This window comes from Heliangelus exortis, chromosome 1 (genome assembly GCF_036169615.1).
Source record: "Heliangelus exortis chromosome 1, bHelExo1.hap1, whole genome shotgun sequence".
NCBI classification, from domain to species: Eukaryota; Metazoa; Chordata; class Aves; order Apodiformes; family Trochilidae; genus Heliangelus; species Heliangelus exortis.
The window spans coordinates 118,250,592-118,270,014 of NC_092422.1; the positions used below are offsets into that span (position 1 = coordinate 118,250,592).

At 42.3% G+C, this 19,423-nt stretch overlaps 1 protein-coding gene across 1 annotated transcript in view; it reads right to left on the reverse strand.

Annotated features, from left to right (window-relative positions):
- Positions 1-10,884: 10,884 nt before the first annotated feature.
- The window catches only part of TBX15 (T-box transcription factor 15), a 92,372-nt gene continuing 83,833 nt past the window's right edge, over positions 10,885-19,423 (reverse strand). Inside the window, exon 8 of the mRNA XM_071761343.1 lies at positions 10,885-13,111. Within this exon, the coding sequence (XP_071617444.1) occupies positions 12,327-13,111 (785 nt within the window). The 3' untranslated portion in view covers positions 10,885-12,326. The remainder of the gene's footprint in view (positions 13,112-19,423) is intronic.

A 19,423-nucleotide genomic window follows, 5' to 3' on the forward strand; every position in this document is an offset into this window, starting at 1 on the left:
TTAAGGAGCTGAGAAATGCAGGGCTGGTGGAGGCTTTCAGACTCAAAGGGAAAATTAAAAGACATCCCTACCATTACACTGAATTATGTGGTTAGTGCCCTGGAAGGCTGGAAGTCTTTTCTTCGCTTGAGAGAAACAAATAAGTCAGCATGATGGTAAATCACTAAAGGGTGGTTTTTTTAGATATAGCTTTGTAGGTGTGCAGAGAGGAGCTGAACTCACTGGTATCTGACTCATGTCCATGGGCAGCAGATGTGCTTTTACAGACCTGAACACTTTGGCTGCAGACTTTGGCATAAAGACATCCATATTACTATAGACCGAATATTAGGAATGTTCTTGATGCTGAGTACATATTTAAGACTTTCTCCTATTTCAGAGGGTTTCCCCATCTAGCCAAACTGACTCCATGCCCTATCTGCCATCACTTTTCCTTGGAAGTGATTCAGATCTAGAGCCAAAATTCAACAAATACATCTTTCTCTCCAAGGGACACAAATTTATCTTTGTAGTAAGTCCTTTTTTGAACTGGGGAAGTGGTTATGAGGATCTTCAACTCACACTGGACCTCAATAGCAACAAGGTAGCTCAGAAATGGACACTGAAAATATGTGTGCTGCAGCCTAGCTTTGGTAAGTCAGCATTCACTTTGCCATTATTGTCCCAGAGGTTGTGACAGAGCAAGTAGGAGCCACTGATACGGCCAGAAGGTCTTTAAAGTTTGCAGAATCTGCCTGCAGAGAAATATGCCAGGGGAGAAGAATATTCACAATCACTTGCCCCCTCATGCTATCAATTTTCCCCCCAAAAAATCACATTTTATTAAGAGTAAATTATGCGTAGCTGAAGAAGGTCAACACAGCATCAGAGAGCAAGTGATCACTTTCTTTCCAGGTGGGCTGAGAACAACATGGGATGCAAAACTTGGGTGATGCTGGCACAAGTCATGAGTTGAACAGAGGTCCACCTCCTGAAATTTGAGCAGAGGCACAATGAGTAATGCTGTCAGAAAAGTTGTTTGCTGCAGAAGCAGGAGTAGAGCTGTCAACTGTGTCAGCCCTCCTTCTTCAGAATGCCAGCCTGCTGCAACCAAGTGCTCAAAAGAAAGATTAAACTTGCTGAGCTGAGATCTGCCACATCTTGCACATTCAGGGACATTCTCCTCCTCCTTCGTATGCACCTGCACGGGTGCTTGAACAATTCCTTTGCAAGCAAGCTCTTCATGAGCAACAATGCTGAAATTCAGTGTATATGCACTGTTTCACACGTTTCAATCTGGTCTCCTTTTTCTCCTGTGCCTATGCATTGCGTTTCTTAGGGGTTGAGAAAGGTAACCTGCTTTTTATGGACATCTTTCTATAGCTGGTTCTAGCCTTTGTAGCTTAAAGAAACCACTGTGATTATTTTCTCTTGGCCAGCTTGATCCTGCTTTGTGCTTGCAGGAGAAAGAACACTTTTTCTGGTGGCTGTCTTAGGATCTCAGCAAAATGCCATAATCTGTGAGATGAGAATAGTGACTTCATGAATAGATGGAGGGAAAAGGGGGTGGAAATGAATTGTTGGTTTTCTACATTTAAATCCCATCAGGCTTTGTGTTTTCATTCCAAATTCTTTTCAAAATACTGTATCTATTTTCCCCCAAGATGCTGTGACTATGACTTTACGCTTTGCCTCCACTGATTATTTTTCTAAATAGAAAGCAATTGTTTGTCTTCAAAAGTCACCCAACAAAGAACATCCAGGAATAAAGCAGAAAGTGAGAAAATGTGAGTGCTCTAGAAGCAGGCAAGTCACAAAGGAGTTAAAATTCTTTACACATGGCCAAGTTAAATAATACCTGGACGGACACATGGTTCTCCCCCCAGCATCCCCAGAACTCTGGGGTTTGGGCTCATGAAATGCCTGGGAGGCAAAGTTGGCCTCCATTGTGTCTTGTTTAATTTGGCTGCTTGACGTACTCTTATTTGTTTTTTGTTTTTTTTTCATTTGGCCCTTCCTGCAGCTCTCACACCTTCCTTTAACATGAATGTCCTTTACATTTTCAACATGTCTTTTCCCCAGCCCTCCATACCATATTGTTTGGACAACTGTCTCTTTTTCTCTGTGCACCTACACAAGGCTGCTGGCACGGGGCCACATTTACCCACACACAGAGGGAGAGTAAAACCAAACCAAAGAGCCCATCCGCACAAATACCATGTTTCCGGGGGTGCACTTCTCAGCTCTGCCTGCTAGGAAGGAGCTGGCAATGGTGCCCCAAAGGCTTCCACTGGCAGGACTACTCTGGAGCAGCATGGAATTATCAAGTTTTGCTGCCTGTGCAACCAACACACAGCCTTCCCAGCCTCAGCTGGAAACTCTTTCGCCACCACCTTGTCAAGGGTCAGTGACAAAGTACTAAGCTTGGTCCCACTAAAGCTGCAATGTCTGGGTGATGTTGCAGCAGTTATGTGAGAAACATAGCTCAGAATACCTGTGCTTGCTGGTGTCAGTCATCATGCAGAAAACTTTCCCTCCCATCTGACATAAATGCTGAAAATACAAATTTGTCATTGTTTCTACCAGTGAATACAGCTTTACAATAGATGGAGCTGATTCTGATGTAGGTTACGCATGGTCAAGCCCAGGTCTTCTGTTCAGTTTACTGGTATGTAAAATGAGGGTTTGACCAGCAAGGGAGGTGCAACTTTTAACCAATTAACTTGGTTTACTTTTTAAGTGCCTTGGCCATGGAAAACAAAGGATAAATTTTCAAGCACTATTGTAAAGAGGAGGTTGTAGGCATTTTTCTGGCTATATAAAGCAGCCTAATTTTCTTTCAAACTATTCCACATAAAATAGGAAAATGTGAAATTACATTTTGTTGCTATATGAAAGTCTTTACTTAGGCATAAATACACAGAAACTTTGCTGGGAAGCAGTCAGCTCATTCTCACTCTGAAGGAGAATCAATCTGCACTTGCAGCATCAGATGTTTTCACTCTAAAGTATCTACCTGTCTGAAAGAGCAAGGCCCAAAGCAGGTAAGAAAAATGCAGGAATGGAAGAAATCCCAGCTGTTGACACCAGATCAGAACATTGTGGGAGCACACCCATCCATGCCACTGCATACTTTTTCAGGGGCTGCTGGGTCAGAGGACACTGTCAGTGACTGTGGACAGCATTGAGTATAGAACTTGTATTATTTCCTCTATATACCACCAAAATAGTCCTAAAAGAGAGGCTCCTTGAACAATAATAATAACATTTTTCTTTGTGTTACATCTGTGGAAAAAGAAAAAAAAAAAAAAAAACAACAACAATAAAAAAACCAAAACCAGAAGGAAATCTGAAAAAGTGCAATGAGAAGCCAGTGGGGCCAGGATGTGGAAATGGATGGCTGGACACTTTGGGATAGTTACAGGCAACTCTGGTTCAGTGAGATTTGCTAGGCTGTGGCTTTGCTGGCTTGGGAGATAGATTAGAAAATTATATTTAGAAATCATAAATAATCTCATTATTTTGCAGCTGCTAGCATTCTGGGAAACATGGATAAAAGTAGTGGAGAACAGAGTTAAAGAAACCCCCAGTGGCACAGTTGTGGCAGCAGCTGAAGGAAGAAGAAAACATAGATATTATGGATGGATGAACATAGAGAATTTTTAATATTTGGATTCAAGCTCAGTTGAAATTGTGAGTTCCTTTCTTGCCTTGTAGGGGCAAGTCACGGATACTATGTGTATAACCAAACAAAAAAACAATTAAACAGAGCATAAAAGCACTTATGTTTGTGTACAGACAGCAAAACTAATTTTATGTGATTATAATTGTGAATGTTTAGTGATTAGTTGCCTAGTTCATTCAGTAACTATAAACAGTGCATGCAGTACTGCAAACAGTGTAAAAAACAAATCAAATACAGCACATTTTATGTATAAAGAATTATGTTTCCTTTCAAAGACTGATGTTTTTGTCTTTGTGATTAAAACCTATGGTGTCCAGCTTTGGATTCAGTATGCAAGAAGGAGGGCAGTTTACTATTAATTATCAAAAAGTATCTCAGCTATTCATAAAGCATCTTTTACATCTATGCTGTCTCTTTTGTTATGTGTTCATGGCCAGTTTGTTCTTACTTCAGATCTGTGCATTATATTTTTCGTTTTTATGTAGGTTTCTTCAGGCTAACTTAACATCTTTTTATGTATTCTGTTATTCTTTTTACTTTTTTTCCCTCAGTTCAACAAATTTTTTGTTAGTTTCCTCTGGTCTTCTGTAAAACTTGAGACTGCTCCCAACTTTGTAATGTCCACTGAGTTAGGAGCTGGAGTATTTTATATGTAATACTACAGCTGCAGAAACTGATGTAACAAAACTGAGTGCAAGACTGTATGGAGATGAAAGTGATTTTTATTTGGGTTTCTAAAAAACATGAGAGAGCCAATGCACACATGGGACTCACAAGTTCCAAATGTATGTCTCCATGTATTCTGGGCAGAATCACTTGCATGTAAGGGGAGACCACCATCAAACCTTCACTTCATCCTCTGGCTTTCTTTTCACTGGTGGCAATGAATTGGGTTCTAGATGGGTCTTTTATATATTTCAGAAGTCACAGGTATTGAGCTTCCACCTTGGAAACTTGATTAATTACCTATCATAAACCTTGGGTGACATTGCTTCACATTGCCTGCTTCATTCTCATTTTGGGCAGCTTGCTGTTAAAGCTTGGGTTCTTGTTTGAAGTTACAGGAGGAGAAAGGGCACACAGAGTGTGCTGTACACTTGTTGCCATCCTCCCATTACTGGATGCAGGCTTCCCGCTGTAGAGCTATGCATGCTGTGATTTTGATGAAAGCAACACATTCCTCAGTGTTTACCAGCTTTGCCATTGTTGATCATGACCCTGGCTATCAGGATAGGCCATTCATTGCTCTCATTTCATTGCATCCTTGCTTTCATGTTTCTCTGGTGCTTTAACACACACACCTGCATTCATACTTCTGAGTAATATTCATACTTCTGTGTACAGACCCTTGCATAGCAACACAATGCAAACTATGGACCACAGCAACACAATATAAACTATGGACCACAGTGCTGGCCCTGATTTGGATGGTTGGTAGGCTGTATTTAAATTTATTCTTGGTTAGTTGAACAGCAACTTGTTCCAGCTTTATTGGGAGAGGCAAATGCAGGTAATTGCACCAAGTCTCCAATTACTAGACCGCATTCTTTATTTAATTTTTATTTATTTGTGCCTGTTCCTGGGCCAGTTACACCAGCTTGAAATGCAACTCTACTAATGTGCTGTTACCTGACTGCACATTAAAGGAAATGTTATAAAGGTAGAAGTGGAAATCAAGGCTATGTCACCTCCCCACCCCAGGGACACCCCTGATTCTTACAAAGGAAACACCAGGAAGGCAGTACATGGTGCAGCATGTCCCCAGGACTGTCTGCTGTGTAGTCTGGAGGGAAAAGCCCTTTCCAGGCACAGACACCTTAACTGAAAATTACTAGAGGCAGCCTGTCTTTTTGGCTGAACCAGCACCACCCTCCCCAACATCCTAAGAAAAGCACTGATGCTCTCTGCTCACAGTCCCACTCAGGACAGCTCTGTGTCTTTTCAGTATTACTGTATCTAGTCATCTGGAAAATAGTGCCCTGGGGTGTGAACAGTGCTGGGTGCTCAAGGGAAGACGTGGTCCAGCAGAGCCTGGGATGGCTGGTGAATCACAGAATTACCTTAGTTGGAAAAAAACCTTCAGCATCATCAGCTCCAACCATTCACCACTGACAAGGCCTTAACTAAGCCATATCCCTAAGCACAATGTCTATACCACTCTTAAATACCTCCAGGAATGGTGACTCCACCATTGCCCTGGGCAGCTTGTTCCAATGTCTGATAACTCTTTCAGGAAAGAATTCTTCCCAGCATCCAATCCAGAACTCCCCTGGTGCAACTTGAGGCCATTACCTGTCATCCTATTACTTGTAATGTAACTTCATTGAATAGACTGATCCCCACCTCTTTATTTCCTTCCTTAATGTGGCTGTAGAGAGCAGTAAGGTCTCCCTTCAGCCTCCTCTTCTCCAGGCTAAACAATCCCAGTTCCTTCAGCTGCTCCTCATAGGAGTTGTGTTCCAAAACCTTCATCAGCTTTGTTGCTCTTCTTTGGCCATGCTCTAGTATCTCAATGTCCTTTCTGTAGTGAGGGGCCCGAACTCTGGCTACTTGCAGATCCCATTTACCTTCATAACTTTTGCTGTCATATGACTTGATTCAAAATCAAGTTTCACTTTCTTTTCTGACATACAGGAATGGAAATTTGTGTTGTTTCCATGTTGTGACCCTGGAAAACAAGCTGCTGGTCAACTTATGGAAAAGATAGGCACCTGAGAGGAGCCCCCAGAAGCCACCCTATCTCAGCAGTGAAGGACATTATCCAGCTGAATGTCAGAGCTTCCAAAATGCTCAACAAATTTAGAACATTACTGGAACAAGAACAGCATCTGTAGGAACTTCAACCAGTGTAAAACTATATGGGCTCCTAATCCTTCTCCCCCACAGCATGCAAAGAGTTCCACATTAAGTCAGAAAAACAGACGATCTCAGTTATCCAGAGACAGATTATTGCACAGTTAACCCTGCTGTGGAGTCTCATTGCTCCTTCCTGAATCAGCTGATGCCAGCCACTATCCAACACAGAATCCCTGCTCATCACTGGGCTGTTGCAACACAACAGCATGCAGCCATGTGAACTGCTCTTCTCTAGTCTAGTTCCCCATTCAGGCAGGCTAGAATTATTGGAGATTTTCATTTTAGAAAGGAGCTAATGTTTATAGAGGTATGCTCCATACACTTCTTTTCCCATCTGTGGTAAGGATAAGTAACAGGTACTGACCCAGAAAAACAACCCTTGAAAAGAGTTCCAGGGATTTTAGCTGCATTCTGGACATTTTCCAAGATAGCAATCACAGACAAATTAGAAGGAGCAGTCAAAACACTGACTGAGCTGCTTTTCCACCAGAAGTCTTGTGGGTCAGCAGCACGCAGGACAAACCTGTCCCAGCAGACCAGGAGTCAAGTTCTCAGACATGGTCCCATCAGTGGACTCAAAATGCTGGGTTACTGACCTGGCCAAAGATTCGTGGTCCTGCAGGCTGGTTTTCTAAGAAAGAGACCATGTTTAAGGGGTTATATGTTCCTTGGACAGGAGTTGGCTTATTTATAGAAACTTACCCCTTGGCCACACCAGCACCCTCCTCACAAATTTCTGTCACTGCTGTTATAGCTGCATTTGTAGCATGTAACTGGCATGGTCAGATGTTCTGCCCAGGCTTTGAGTGCATTTTCATTTTGTTGTTTTATTTAGAATGATGGTCAACAAGCAACATCCATAAAACCTCATCTGCTAGTGCTAGTCTAACACGGGGTATGTGCTCTGGGCCAGTGCACCTACTTGTGCTGGGGGAAAAAAGTCTGAACACATTTTTTTATTTTTCTTAATGGCAAATGACTATCAGTGAGGCTTCACCCCATATTCAATGTCAGCCACCCTAGCAGATCATCTGCTATAATTTTTGCTGACATATATTTGTCACACAGTGTCACAGGCCATGTATCTTATTTATATTTATGTTTGCTTTAGCACATAGTACTTACATTCCCTTCAAGAACACTATGTTGTACTGGAGTGCAATGACTTGATTTTGTTGAGCTGCAGAGACCGTGGTCACAGAAATATTTATGTCCTGTGCCCATCAGTGTGTTAAGGAATGAAGCTAAATAAACTCTGCAAAGCTGATAAACCCACTCTGATTATTTTTGCCCCATTCTTTTCAGTTGTGTAACAAGTTGACAGGTTTGGATTTCGAACTGCCTGTGCTGCAAGATGAGGGATCTTTTCTCGCCAAGACTTCCACTAACCTTCCTGGCATTTGGACCCGTCTTTTATACAAGGGTAGTTCTTCAAAGTGATTATGCTCAACCTTTTAAATCTGCAGCATGTAGCTGGGAGATAGAGAGCTTTCTCTCCCTGTGAACTGGAAGACAGAAGCCTGGATAGGCTAAGAGTAAATGGGTCAACCCAGGAGTGGTAAAGACCACTCCTGGTTTCTGCAGGTCATGGTAGGTCCATGGTAGGTGTTTAATAAGATGCATGTGCTCATCAAAACTTGGAGGGGGTGTATATGTGCACACATGCAGGTCACCTGTTCCTTGTGTGGCTTTTTTGAATAGAGATGTCACATGGTGGCCTCTCCTGTCCTGGGAAAATGCATCAGCGACCATTCTTCCTCTCCTGTCTCTTCTTAAAAAAACAAATGAGAACTTAACATCTTCTCAAATGTTACCACACTATCCAATCTGCTTAAAGTTGGCCAAGGGGTTCAAATGTTCATGGTAAAGCAGAGAAGGAAGGAAGGGCAGAGGAACCACACAACAGCCATATCTGTCCCCCATACACACGTGCTTTGCAAATGAGGAAAGGCCTTCTGGAGAAGAGTGTGACCGTGCCAGGAGGGCTCTCAAGCCCCGTGGAGTTAAGGCAGTCACCTAAGGAAAGGGAATGGGGTGGTTGCCGCACCCCAGGGGTGGTTGCTCTGTGTACTGCAAGCCCAGGTTGCCCACCAGGCAAGCTGGTCTCAAGCAGATCTCCCACACTGGCCCCGGCTCCTGTCTCCCATTGCCCATTGCATCGCCCCTTCTGTGGGAGGCCTCAAGCAGAAAGTGGCAAATGGCTCAGAGACTTGTGGGGTGGAAGGGGGAGAAGAGGCACTGCTGTGCACGAGATACCTCTGTCATAGCCAGGTCACTTCAAATTCAATGCTCACCTTGTGTTTCTGGGGAGGGTGTCGAGACCTTAAGCATGTTGTCTGCTCAGTGGAGTCTTATCCTGGGTAGATTTAAGTTTAATATTAAGAAGGAATATTTACAGTGAGGTGGTGAGACACTGGAACAGGTTGCCCAGAGAGGTTGTGGATGCCCCTCCCCAGTAGTGTTCAGGACCAGGCTGGATGGGGCTTTGAGCAACCTGGCCCCATGAGCAGGGAGGTTGGAACTATATGATCTTTAAGGTCCCTTCTAACCCAAACCGTTCTATGATTCACTTGTGCACCTAACTGAACAGTAAGTAAATAATTTTAACATTCTTTAGATTGTTACCATTGATATTGCCCTCCAAATAGTGCTTTATTTGACTTTGCACAGTGACAAGCAAAGAAAAGATTTACTATTTTTTTCCAATGCACTGTTATCTTATCCTTAATCATTGTAGACCACCAGTGTAACTTTCACACTGAATTGTATTTTTGTACTTTCATCTTAAGACAGGGAAGCGTCCCTCTGCTTTTTGGGTTTTTTTTTTGTCCTGCTCTTTTTTCAGTCTTCATGCTGAAGTTCTGATTTCAAGCCAATGAAACACATATATACTAAGATGAAGGAATAACTAGCCAACTGAGCTCCCTTTTTTACATATCTTCCCTATAAGGGTTAAATAAATATGGTAAATAAATATGGTCAATAAATGCTCACCTTGAGGTCAATAAATTTCACACTGAAGGAAATTGGATGGATAGTGTTATCATCTCAGTATGTTCAAAAGTGTTGTTGGATCAGCAACAGGGTGGTCAGTACATTGAAGGATCATATTGCTGAAGAGTCCAGGTGATGAATTCAAAGCTCTTCCCCATGGATGCCTACTAAAATGAATTGAAACTGGGACTGCAGTTCTTCACACTAATATTGAAATTTGTGCCCTACATTTGTCTTTTGCTTTCTTCAGTGACTCTTTCCGGTGATTTTTTTATTGATTTCATTTTTTTTTCTTTAAACAAAATTAGAAACATTTATTTTGATACTGAGAATTACTCTAATTTTGCTGAATCACATTCTCTTCTTAGGTGAAATAAAGACTTGCTCACAGAGAATTAAATGGAACAAATAAGAAAGCACGATCTAATGTGAGTAGCCATCAGAGGGAAATACTGGTTCACCTAACATACTATTAACCTGTAGAAATCGTTGCCATAGGATGGAGTAAAACCCAAAAGCATGGCAAAATTCAAAGCACAGATTGAACACTATTTTGGAAAGATTCTGAAGGGACTTTAGAAAACAAAGAATTAAATATCAGAGGTAACTAGAAGACAACAAGGGAAGAGACAGATTCTCTGCCATCTACAGTCCCTCCAACCCTTTTCAGCAACATCCATGCCAGACGCAATAAAAACCAGAACAGAGCTGTCCAGACTAGGCAGAGAACTGGGAATGGTACAGGTATATTTGTCTTGCCCTGTAAAAATAAAAATCAAGAAATACTTCCAGAATTTCTCTTTCAAGGTCTTCATATCTCCCAGGTGCTTTTTCAGTTCATTAAAAAAAAAAAAAAAGAAAAGGTTTACTGACATGAGGAAACCTGTAAACTCCGCAGGCATAATTTACAGCTTCCACACAGCTTTCAGTATTAAGGTCTCAATTTTATATTAGAATTATAGTGCAAATGGAAAACTGACACATACCTTAAAATGACATTTAAATATGAGAAAAAAATTATATTCTTATTAATAAGTATTATTTTCTACATTTACTTTGAAAACTGAAGAGCCTTTTATTAGAGTTTGAAAACCAAAATAACACCTCTAGCTGTCCTTAAGACACACTTCCTGTGAAGGCAGGCACCTTAGAGATCCCAAGCACTCCATTTTTAAAATTTCTTAGAAGACAGAATTTTTATTTTTATTGTAATATTGCCTGGACTTCACAATTTAGCACCTTCATTTAATAGTACCTACTTTAGTATTTTCATTTCCTCTGCTGTGCAAACATGCATGGCAGTATTTTGAAAATGTCTATCTCTAGAGGACCACTGAGGAAGCCTCACAGACAGAGAAAAACACAGAAGGAACAATTGCAAAGATTTATTTAGCGCATTCTGTGCTTGGCACTTAGAAACAGAGTTCCGTGCATAGGGCAAATCTTTATACACCTTTTTCTTCATACATATTTTACATACCATTTTTATTGCCCTCTTTTATATTCATAATATTGAATTCCCCACTAGGCATATAAATACATTTATCTACAACACCTCACACAAATCTCAATAATATTTGTATTCTGTTACTTGGTATTTGCATTTTCACACAACTTCTTAAATGCATAGCTTGCACCAAGCTACAATTGTTTTCTTACTTTTAAAGGATTTGAAGAAAAAAAAAAAAGAAGAGAAAGAAAAAAACAAAAAGGAAAAACAAACAAAAAAAACCACCAGAAAGGAAAGATGTCAAAAGGCAATGATCTATTTGGTTAAACAGAGATCACGTGGCAGGCAGGAGGTTGGCAACTACTCGACCTTACTGTTACTGAAATGCTAATGGTTTTCTATGGCAACTCTTGCATGCAAGGTGAGGGTGGTTGGCTGCACTTCTGTAGGGCAGAGCTCTCTCTTTTCTTTGCTCTTTCCTGTGAGCTCAGTCTACACAGTTTCCTCCCATTAAGTTGAGTGCTATGGGACACACATTCCCCACAAAGGCTGTCATCCTTTCAGTTTGGGTGCATCACTTCAGGTCACGTCGACAGGAGCTGAGCCCCCTCTCCCCCATGCATCTTTGAGAATATCAGTCCCTGCTTGTGTCTGAGGCTCACTTGTAGGTTAAAATTTTTCTCTCTCTTCTCTCTCTCATCTCCATCTGCAGGCTGGATGCTGATAAGCTTTACCCTCACAAAGAAACCACTTGTCAAGCAGAGCCAAGGTGAAAATGCAGAAACATCTTCAGGAGGAGAGACTCTAGCCCAGCAGCCTCACTCCTCTGCTAAAGTGGGAGAAGGAGCCATGGGCCACTGTTGGCTTCAGAAAAGGGCAGAGACACTCCAGCAGGGAGAAACAGTCTGGGAATGGAAAGGTCTTTAAAGATATGGGCAGTGTAGCTTCAGAGTATGAAGCCTTTGGAGACCGCCTTTCTTCAACACCTGAAGAAGACAGCAAAGGATCACAGCTCCCTTCATGCCAAGAGCTCACACAAGCTGAGAGTTAATGCATAAATGGTATTTTCAGCTGCTTCTCTCCAGCTTCTCATTAAAATCATGCCCTTCTCTCTGCAATGTCCAGAAAGAGCAGATGCTCTATGACAGGTCTGGAGGCCCTGGGGTACAACAAGCTGCAATGGCTGTCAGTCGAGGCTTTCCACAAGGTTCTGGGTGCACACCGAGATGGCTTGTGTTCTTATTTATCATTACAATACTAGTTCCGCTATAAGTTTGAAGGCAAAAAAGGTACTGGGATGGGTTTACCCCTAGAAACAGCGAAGGTCCTGCTGCTTTCGATGCCAAGGAGAGGTGCAGCTTGTTAGACCATGTGCACAGACATCTGTGAAGAAGAGCCCTGAACCGCACCGTACTGTCTGTTGTCACAGGCGCTGGCCGTCTGCTGGTTGCCGGAGGGAGGGCTGATCATGTGCATCCCATGATCCATCCCCGTGGAAAGGTATTGCCTCTCTCCAAAAGCCCCGCTGGATGGGGAAGAGCAGAGTAAAGTGCTTTGGGAGGTGGTGAGTTTCTCTGGGCTCGCCGCCAGCCTGGGGGAAGCAGGGAAATTGTATCCATAGATGTTGTAGGGATTGTGCAGGGAGAAGGCGTTGTAGGAGCTCTGCTGCATGTGGCCACCACCAAACATGTGTGAGGAGGAGGAGGTGGAGGCAGGGTTGCCTGCTTGCATGACATACTGGAACTGGGAGCTGGGGAAGGAGCCCAGCTGGCTGCTGTATGCCTCCATCTTGCTGTTGCTGGGCAGGGAGGAAGGAGTCGGCATTCCTGAGATCAAGGATGGAGTCCTCTGAGGCATGAAAGTTTCAGAGGGCTGCGAGGCAGAAGCGGTGCCACTCTGTAGCCGGTTGTAGCCACCATCACTCAGCCCTGGGTAGCTCTGCAAGGCAGCCATGTTGCTTCTGGCACACGGGGGATAATCAGACAGGTTGAGGTTGCAAAGCTGACTCTCCCGGCAGCCAACGTTGAAAGTGTTGGGGGCCAGATGAAAGGCTGGAGGGGAGCAGGATGGAGAGAGAAGGTGAGAGGAAGCAGAGGGAGATGGGGTCCCCGTGCTGGAGGTGGTCGGGGAGGTGCCTGTGCTGCCTCCTGTAAAACAAAACACATGGGAGGATGTTGAGAGCCTGGGACCACATCTGCAAAATGAGACAGTCTCGTTAAAAAACAGCTTAGTTTAATAAAGAAACAAGGGTGGTAAAATGGCCGCTGGAAAATTCAGCCTCTCTTGGCAAGTGCCCTCGCTTTATTAATAGCATCCCTTAGTCCTTCCTGCTGCTTTTTTGTTATGATTTTGTTTTTCAATGGAGATTTTTCTTTCCTGTTAAAATAGGAGAGGGAATCAAGTGTGTCACAGAGCAACCGAAGACAGTGGGAAAAGCTATAAGGAAGCACCGCTTCATCAATCAAGAGAAGTGCCATTTCTAGGCATGTTTATCTAGTGCTTTTTTTAAAAAAAAAGAAGTCTCATCTCCCTCTCTGTGTCTGCAGAAAGACCACCAGTCAGTGGGTTGCATGGCTCCACTACAAACGTGCTTAAGCATCCACTGGAGGGGCTTGTGGCGGAAAGTGGCTGAAAGCATATTGGACTTCTGCACTGCTGAGCATTTTTTTCAGATGGCTCATAGTGCAGCAGTATTGACTTAAGCCAGAAGTCACACTAAATGAAGGGACACAGCTTCAGTATAGCTTGAGCTGAGCACAAAGGGGATATGTCAGGTTTTTCAGGCATGTGCTTTAACTTGAAAAGGGATTCCATATGTTGTATCACTGGTGCTAACCAAATATTGACATACATGCTTGTCAGTAGTATCGATGTATTATACATTAATAATACTATGAATTATTTTGCAAAGCAGGGATGCTCACATGTTCTGACCTGAGGAAAAATTACTGCATGATACTACCAAAAACAGTAACAGTGAGTGATAGGAGGAAGCTCATGGCACGATTTTTAGCTTGACAAGAGGTTATTTATATGCAAGATTTTGAGTTAGAGGAAGATTTCTTGAAGGTTAATGAGGAAAATCAAGTCTTTCCTTAGAGGAATGCAGTCTTCTGGTGTGAAACTTTTTTTCTTTCTTTCTTTTTTTCCTTTTTCTCTTTACATGAGATTTCGTTTCAGCATTAGTGCAACTAACACTGAAGAGTCTCATAAAAGAAGAGGTGCTGGAGAAGAGGTTTGTCAAGGTGGTAAGTAGAACCAGAGGAACTAGGAAGACCACTGGTGATGTGGCATTTTGGACAGCCCAGAAGGTGACAGGTGAGAGTCAAAGAGACTGGAAAAGAGGGTGCTAGAGCAGGGAATTGAAATTTAACCGAGGCAGAGATTGGACATGGAGGATAAAAAGTAAGGGCTAGCTTTCTCTTGTGTCAACTTGTGGGGAAAAAAAAACAGCAGGAATTTGAGACCAATCTGTTGCAAAATGCAGGAGGAACTGAATGCAGTGCTGCCTGATAGCAGGAGAATAGGTGATGCTAATGGTCAAGAGATGCACTAGAAAGACAGGCTCTGTGTCAGTATATGATGGTGAGAATGTGAGATCATATTTCTCTATGGTAAAGACATGGGCTTGTTGGTGCAAGTCCAGAGAGGGCCACAAAAATCATCAGAGGGATGGAGCATCTCTTCTAGAAAGAAAGGCCGGAAGAGGTGGGACTGTTTAGCCTGGAAAACAGAAGGTTCCAGTGACACCTTATTGTAGCCTTACATACCTGAACAGGCCATGAAAGAAAAATGAAACAGAATGAGGCACTGGAGTGAAAAGATAATTTTGAGACATTGATAATATTTGATTTGATTTTTAATTGGAAATAAAAACAAAAAAGATCCAGAAAAAAAAGCAGAAAAGCAGATTTGAGTAAGAACTGCCTGGGATGACTGCAGCTAACCCATCAAGAAAATGCCTGGTTCTGTGTTGCTATGTCAAAGCAGTCATTCACACTACTGACCATGGGGATGAATGCTTATTACTAAGCCACTGACTCCTTTAGACATTCATTCAGAGGCATAAAAGATAAGTATTGAGTCAAAACTCATAAGAATTAGATATTCATTGTCTAATTCTTATTAGAATTAGGATATTAAAACTCACAAGAATGTATGAGAAAAACTGAAGTTTTTAATGGCATCATGGTTTTCTATATTCCCTTTGTGACAACACTGAAATATCAAACTTGCTAGTGCATTTTTGCTTCAGGATTTTGTGTGAAATTCTAATAACTTTTTATTTTAAAAGGTACACTCCTCTGGTTCATTTAAAGTTGAACAGACAATCTCTAGCTGATTTGTTTTGGTAAGTTAAGTTGGTAAATCCTGAAACCTTTCTCCCTGTCTCTTTGTTATAGGTTGTCAACAGTGCAGCCAGACAGGCAGAAACAAATATCTGCCTCTACACAAATAGCTTCATTTCAAAGTCTATTTTAGCTGAAATTGCTGATAACAGTGAGTTTAAACTGGAATACCCAACTACAGACACACGTTTTCCTGTTAGCCCTGCACTACAGGGGATAAACTTCAGCAGAGAGGGCAGTCAAACAGCTGAGTTCATATATCATCACTTAGCTGTCAAAGATCAAAATACAGAGGTCACATAATCACAAAACAAATACAGCACAAAGTGAGATGTATTTAACCCACAGTAATTCCACACTTGATTCTTTACACCACATATTTCATGAGCAAACTTCAGACCATGACTTACTTGCTGACAGTGTCTGGAGAGTAAGTAAAAATACATATGTATATTTGTATGAGCATTTAATGACCTGCTTGAAACAAAATATGTAAAATAAATTATTAACTACAATGTCTTTATTTCAGTCCTCCTTTACCCCATAGTTAACCATTTAAAACTATGCAGGAGAGGAGCACATACATTGGTTACCTCAAACACCAGGCTTTAAATATCTGCTAAGGGGTTACGATAAAGTTGTACCAATAGCTGAGGCTTTGTCTCCACAGAGAGTAAGTAGGGATCTCTGATTAGCAATTACAAGCAATTCTTAGTGGTTCCAAAACTGAAACACTGAATTGCACATTTTAGTTTACCCCAAAAGAGGGATTAAGTGGTTCTGCTCTGAATTACCCCTGTTCACAAGCTAATAGGAAAACAGTGAGGTGACAACACTGTAATTAGGAAACCAAGTAAAAAAAATCGTATTCTTCATAACTTTAAAATGATGATGAGGTGAGAGATCTATCAACAGGAGCAAATGCCAGACCTTTAGAGTATCTTTCAAGAATGCTTTGCTGTAAATGCCAACCACAAGTACAGGACACAGCTCAATTCTGCTATGAGCATATGCAACAGAGCATAGCACAGAAGCCTGAAGTTCCTGATCATTTGCAGATTAATCTTTACATCTTTAAGTGAAATGGGAAACAAGAAAAAGCAACATCCATCTCAGCTCACCCTCTCCAGTCAGACAGCTCTACTCTGAACAATAATTTCTGATCCATCTTTGCTGGCAGCACTAAATATGGGCCAAATGCAACCTGGACTTTTGCGCAGTTATAACTTGGACCATAGTTGTAACAAAGTCAGCCAAATACCCATAGAGATGGCAGCAAGCCCAGCAAGTATATCCACACCAAACTGCTGTCTCTAGATACACAGATGTGTAACTCGTTTTAATGGAAGGCATGGATACAAACCAGTCTAGTTAAACAGACACACAGGGCTATGTTTAGGTCTGATATAAGTCAGACAGAACCACATTTAAGGAAGAACAATATGAATCCCTCAGTAATTCTCCTCTTTTCCTTTTCTCTGCTCATTGTTGCCCTGTTGCCAGCACCAAGAGCATTTACAATGAATGTGACAGCATCTCTCATCTCCACACTTATCATGATTCAAGATAGATTAATTAATGATCGTCTGGTCATCTGATGATTATTTCTGACTCTCCATATATCAGTTCTAGGTATGGGCAGGTAGAAAGTCTCATTCACATAAAATGCAAAGCTTCTAACTTCAGACTCCTTTCCTTTGTATCTGAATAGTGCCCCACATAGCAGATGAAAGTGTCCATCCTTATGTCCCGGGCTCTGCCAAGCCTTAGTGCCATCCTGAATAGTGCCTGCCCTCTGTCTGGGCATACAAGTGATAACCAAATTGACCTTATCAAAAGGGCAGGAGCATTTCCAAAGAGGGGGAGTGGAGAATAATCTAGTGCAAGAAAGGTTAAAAACTACAAACTGGACCAAAAAAACACTGTTAAAGTGAAGAGATGGGAAAAAAAAAAAAAAAAGAGAGAGAGAGAGAAAAAAAAACAACAATGAAATCATGGTGGAGATGGTGGGATGCAAAGGCATTTTCCCTCATGCCAGCATTCCCTCTTGTGAACAACATATAGAAATGCTAGCTGTGTACAAATATCAAATACCTGTCCAGAAGGATTAGGGAAGAAACTGCAGCTTCTCATCTGGTTAAAAATAAGTGCCATTAAAGTTCCATCTCAAGTAGCTTATGGTCTGTCTTTCTTTTCCAGTTACCTACATTCTTCTAAGACTTGCTAATGGTGTTGTCTCTCTATAGGTTCCAAACAGACCCTTGCTTTTGCTCTACCTAGATTGAGCTTGTGTTAAGCAAAATTTCAGGTTAAACTGCAAGCCAAACATACCCAGTCCATGGGTATGATGTGCCTTAAGATGAGGGGCTGGAGCATTCTTCAAGTATTTGGCAGGCCAGGGTGTCTGAAAGGCAAAACGAACCTCTTCCACACAGGGCAGGTCACGTAGAGAACTTCTAACACTGCAGTGTAGATGGAAAACACATCTGCCAGCAGCCAGCGTTAGCCAAGGGAACTTTCTGGCAAGAGGGAGACAGGGGGGAGAGCAGGAGTGCCAATGGAGCCTGAAGCAATGGTGTATGGAAAAATTTCTGGGATCTCTCTTGAATGACACCACACTCGTCAGTTGAACCTACCTCCTTTACCTGGAAGGTAGACATAAATCACACTTTGGACTCAACCACAGCATACTTCACTTCCTAATGTTTCCAGGCATGGTTGATACCATCACCTGTAGTGCCTCTGTACAAACCTCTCAATCCTTGAAGACCTTGTTCAGTGCATAGAATGAGAGCAAGCACAAGCTGAAACTGCAGCAGCACAAGATATATGAACATGAGGGCCCTGCCCCATGCAGTGGTAAAGTCTCATCAGACAGCTACAGGCAAGAGTTGTAGACTAGTTTGGACAACTTGATCACTGCCATTATCTGACCACATTGGCAGCCCACAGCTCCTAGTGTGGTTGAGTTTAGACAGTGGTAACACCATGTCATCAAAAATAAATGTGGCTGAGGGTCCTCAGAGATGGTGCCTTGACTTTCCAACAAGGATGGGAACCACAAGGTGATTTGTCGTAAGATTTTACGTTTTGATGTGTCAGTCAGTAAGCACAAAGTTATTCTTTGAGTGCAGACAGCTAAGCAGCTCAGCCCACTTCCACCTACAAGCCAGTTTAGCTTATCATGGCTATGGCTTGGAGCCTGTACTCAGCCCAGCAGAACAGTATCTGGCCCACAGCATCAGCCCAGCCACTTTCTCCCACCTTCAGATATGAGCAGGACTAGGTTGAAGGCAGAGGCTTGGGAGTACACAGCCTTGCTGATTGATGTCTTGTAGGAGCCACAGCCCCATTTCTGATACATACCAAACACATTTGCATCGTTGGACAGGCATCTGTCTGAGTGCCTGAGGCTGCAGGAAAGAGGGGCTGTGGCCACTAGTCACTCCTCTGGCTAGCAGCTCTCCTCCTGGCACTTTGCTTGAACTAATAAGCCCTCCTGAGAGGCAGTTTATATTCACTTGGGCACGAAGCCATGCTAATGCAGCCCTCCAGCTTTCCAAATGGAGCTGGCCAGGAGCTGGCATGTGTCTGGCCAGCGTGGAGCACAGACAGAGGAGCCTGACCATGCAGACGTAATCTAAGTCGTTCCTGAAAGGACTGATTTTCGCAAAGGCTCTGCAGACATGTACACATATGCAAGGGGATTTTCTAAAGCATGGGAGAGACCAGCCCTTCCCAGTGTTTTGCAATGTTCTATCCTTGAACAAAACAGTAAACAAAAGTGATGACATGCATGCAGAAAAAAGAATTTGAATAAAAATCAAAAATCCCTTTTCCTTTTCTGTGCACTTGCGCATGCATGCACCCTAAGGATGGCTTATGAAACTTACTCCCTGTCTCTTCCATGCTACTGTACCTTTGGTTGCAGAACAAAAATTAAGTACTTGACCAAAGATAGAAATCTGAGCTGGTTATGAGGAAGGATTTGTGCAGATTTCCAGGTGATCTTACTGATAGATGATGAAGTTAAAGGGAGCTACTTCAATCATTTGATCTCCTGTCCTTTAAGAGCCAGGCCTAGAACAAACCTGGATTCATTCTTGCTTC